Below are 1,662 nucleotides of genomic sequence, written 5' to 3'. Positions count from 1 at the left end.
TTTAGTGGTGATGGGTGTGGTGATATGTGTTATGGCTGTGGTGTTGTGGTAGTAGTTGTGGTGGTAGTTGTGGTTGTGGTAATTAGTTGTGTTTGTGTTTTTTAGATTTTGTGAAGACAGGTGATGATACTGGTGTGGTGATGTTGGTGATGAGGTTGTGGCAGTGTGGTGATGGGAGTAGTGGTAGATATGATGTAATTGTGATGGCATGCTTACAGGTATCAGAGTAGATTTGTTGTGGTGGTGGTTGTAGTGATGTGACAGGGGTGGAGGTGATGCTGGTAGTGGTGATGGTGGTGGTGGATGTGGTGGTGATGTGACAGTGGTTGTGGTGATGATGGTGGTGACTGATGAGGTGAAGGTTGTGGTGGTGGTGGATGTGGTGGTATTGTGGTGGTGGTGGTGGTGGTGGTGGTGGGTGTGCTAGGTGACGGAGGCGAGGGCGGGATCGAGGTGGAGTGGCTGTGGGCGGGCCAAGACGGGCGTGGGTTTGATGGGGCGGGGCGGAGGGGGCTGGGCTGGGGGCGGCGGCAGGTACAGCGATGGCAGCAGGGGCGTGGCCCAGGCCCCGGGGTACACCAGCGGCGCAGGGTAGTGCAGTGGCGGCGGCAGGGCGGCCAGGCACGGTGGTGGCAGCGGCGGCAACAGCGACAGGTCTAGGGCGGCAGAATGTTGCAGCGGCAGGTCCACCAACGGCTTCAGTGCGGTGGGGGCCAGCGGCAGGTCAGGGACGGGGTGGGCGGAGTGGACGGGATGCGGGTGTGGGTGTGGGTGTGCCGGCCCCGCTGCCTGTGCCTGTGCCTCCGCCTGCATCGCCTGCTTCTCCGGCTTTGGTATCTTGAATCGCTTGCGTCTCCTGAGGAAGCTGCCGTTCTCAAACATGTTCATGGCGGAAGGATGCAGCGTCCAGTAGGCCCCCTTGCCAGGCCTGTCTGGCCGCCGCGGGATCTTGATGAAACAGTCGTTGAAGGACAGGTTGTGCCGCAGAGAGTTCTGCCACCGCTGAGTGTTCTTGCGGTAGTACGGGAAGTTCTCCATGATGAACTTGTAGATCTCCGACAGTGTACACATCTTCTCCACACTGTTCCAGATGGCCATGGCGGTCAGCGAGATGTACGAGTACGGCGGCTTGGCGTCGCCGTAGCTCTCGCGCGTGGGCCGGGGCATGGTGGCGGGGGGCGCCGCCCCCTCTGCTCGGCTGACCGCCCACTGATGGCGCCGCGGGCGTGGGCGTGTGCGGGCGTGGCAGCGGCGGCGGGCGCACTGAAGCTGCACGACGGCTGCAGGTGACCGCCGCCACCATCACGTGACCCTGCACTCGCACCTGACTGGCCCAGACGGCGGGGGGGCGGGGCGTCCACCACCACCCTTCATGGTGGGGGGGCGGCGGGGCGTGGCGGATGCCGGTATGGGCGTGGGCGGGGGCGGCTCAGGTGGCGGCCACACATTTACATAATGGTTATGTTGTGTCAGCCACCCCACCCCACCCCGCCCACCCCACACCTGCCCCGCCCCGCCCTGCATCCCCGCCCCGCCCCGTGTAGCGTTACAGCGGGCGGCCCCAGCGCTGCGCCCCGCCTGCCACCTGTACCACACACCTGCCCTGCCCCACACACCACCACATTACCTGCCACACCGCACCTTACCGCACCTCTCCTTCAT

The 1,662-nt window shown here is 63.7% G+C and overlaps 1 protein-coding gene across 1 annotated transcript; it reads right to left on the bottom strand.

Moving 5' to 3' along the window:
* Positions 1 to 423: 423 nt before the first annotated feature.
* Positions 424 to 1,167, bottom strand: LOC145402199 (uncharacterized). Its single transcript, XM_080274318.1, has one exon. It carries the CDS (start codon positions 1,165 to 1,167, stop codon positions 424 to 426), a length of 744 nt encoding a protein of 247 aa, XP_080130444.1.
* Positions 1,168 to 1,662: the final 495 nt, after the last annotated feature.

Source organism: Coenobita brevimanus, chromosome 57 (assembly GCF_032717465.1).
Source record: "Coenobita brevimanus isolate Jiangsu-jjx chromosome 57, ASM3271746v2, whole genome shotgun sequence".
In the NCBI taxonomy this organism is placed as follows: Eukaryota; Metazoa; Arthropoda; class Malacostraca; order Decapoda; family Coenobitidae; genus Coenobita; species Coenobita brevimanus.
The sequence above is the reverse complement of the archived record's forward strand: the minus strand, read 5'-3'. Positions and strand labels throughout refer to the sequence as shown.

What these genes read in the sequence shown, in the direction of transcription:
- LOC145402199 (XM_080274318.1), bottom strand. Translation starts at nt 1,167, where the DNA reads ATGCCCCGGCCCACGCGCGAGAGCTACGGCGACGCCAAGCCGCCGTAC.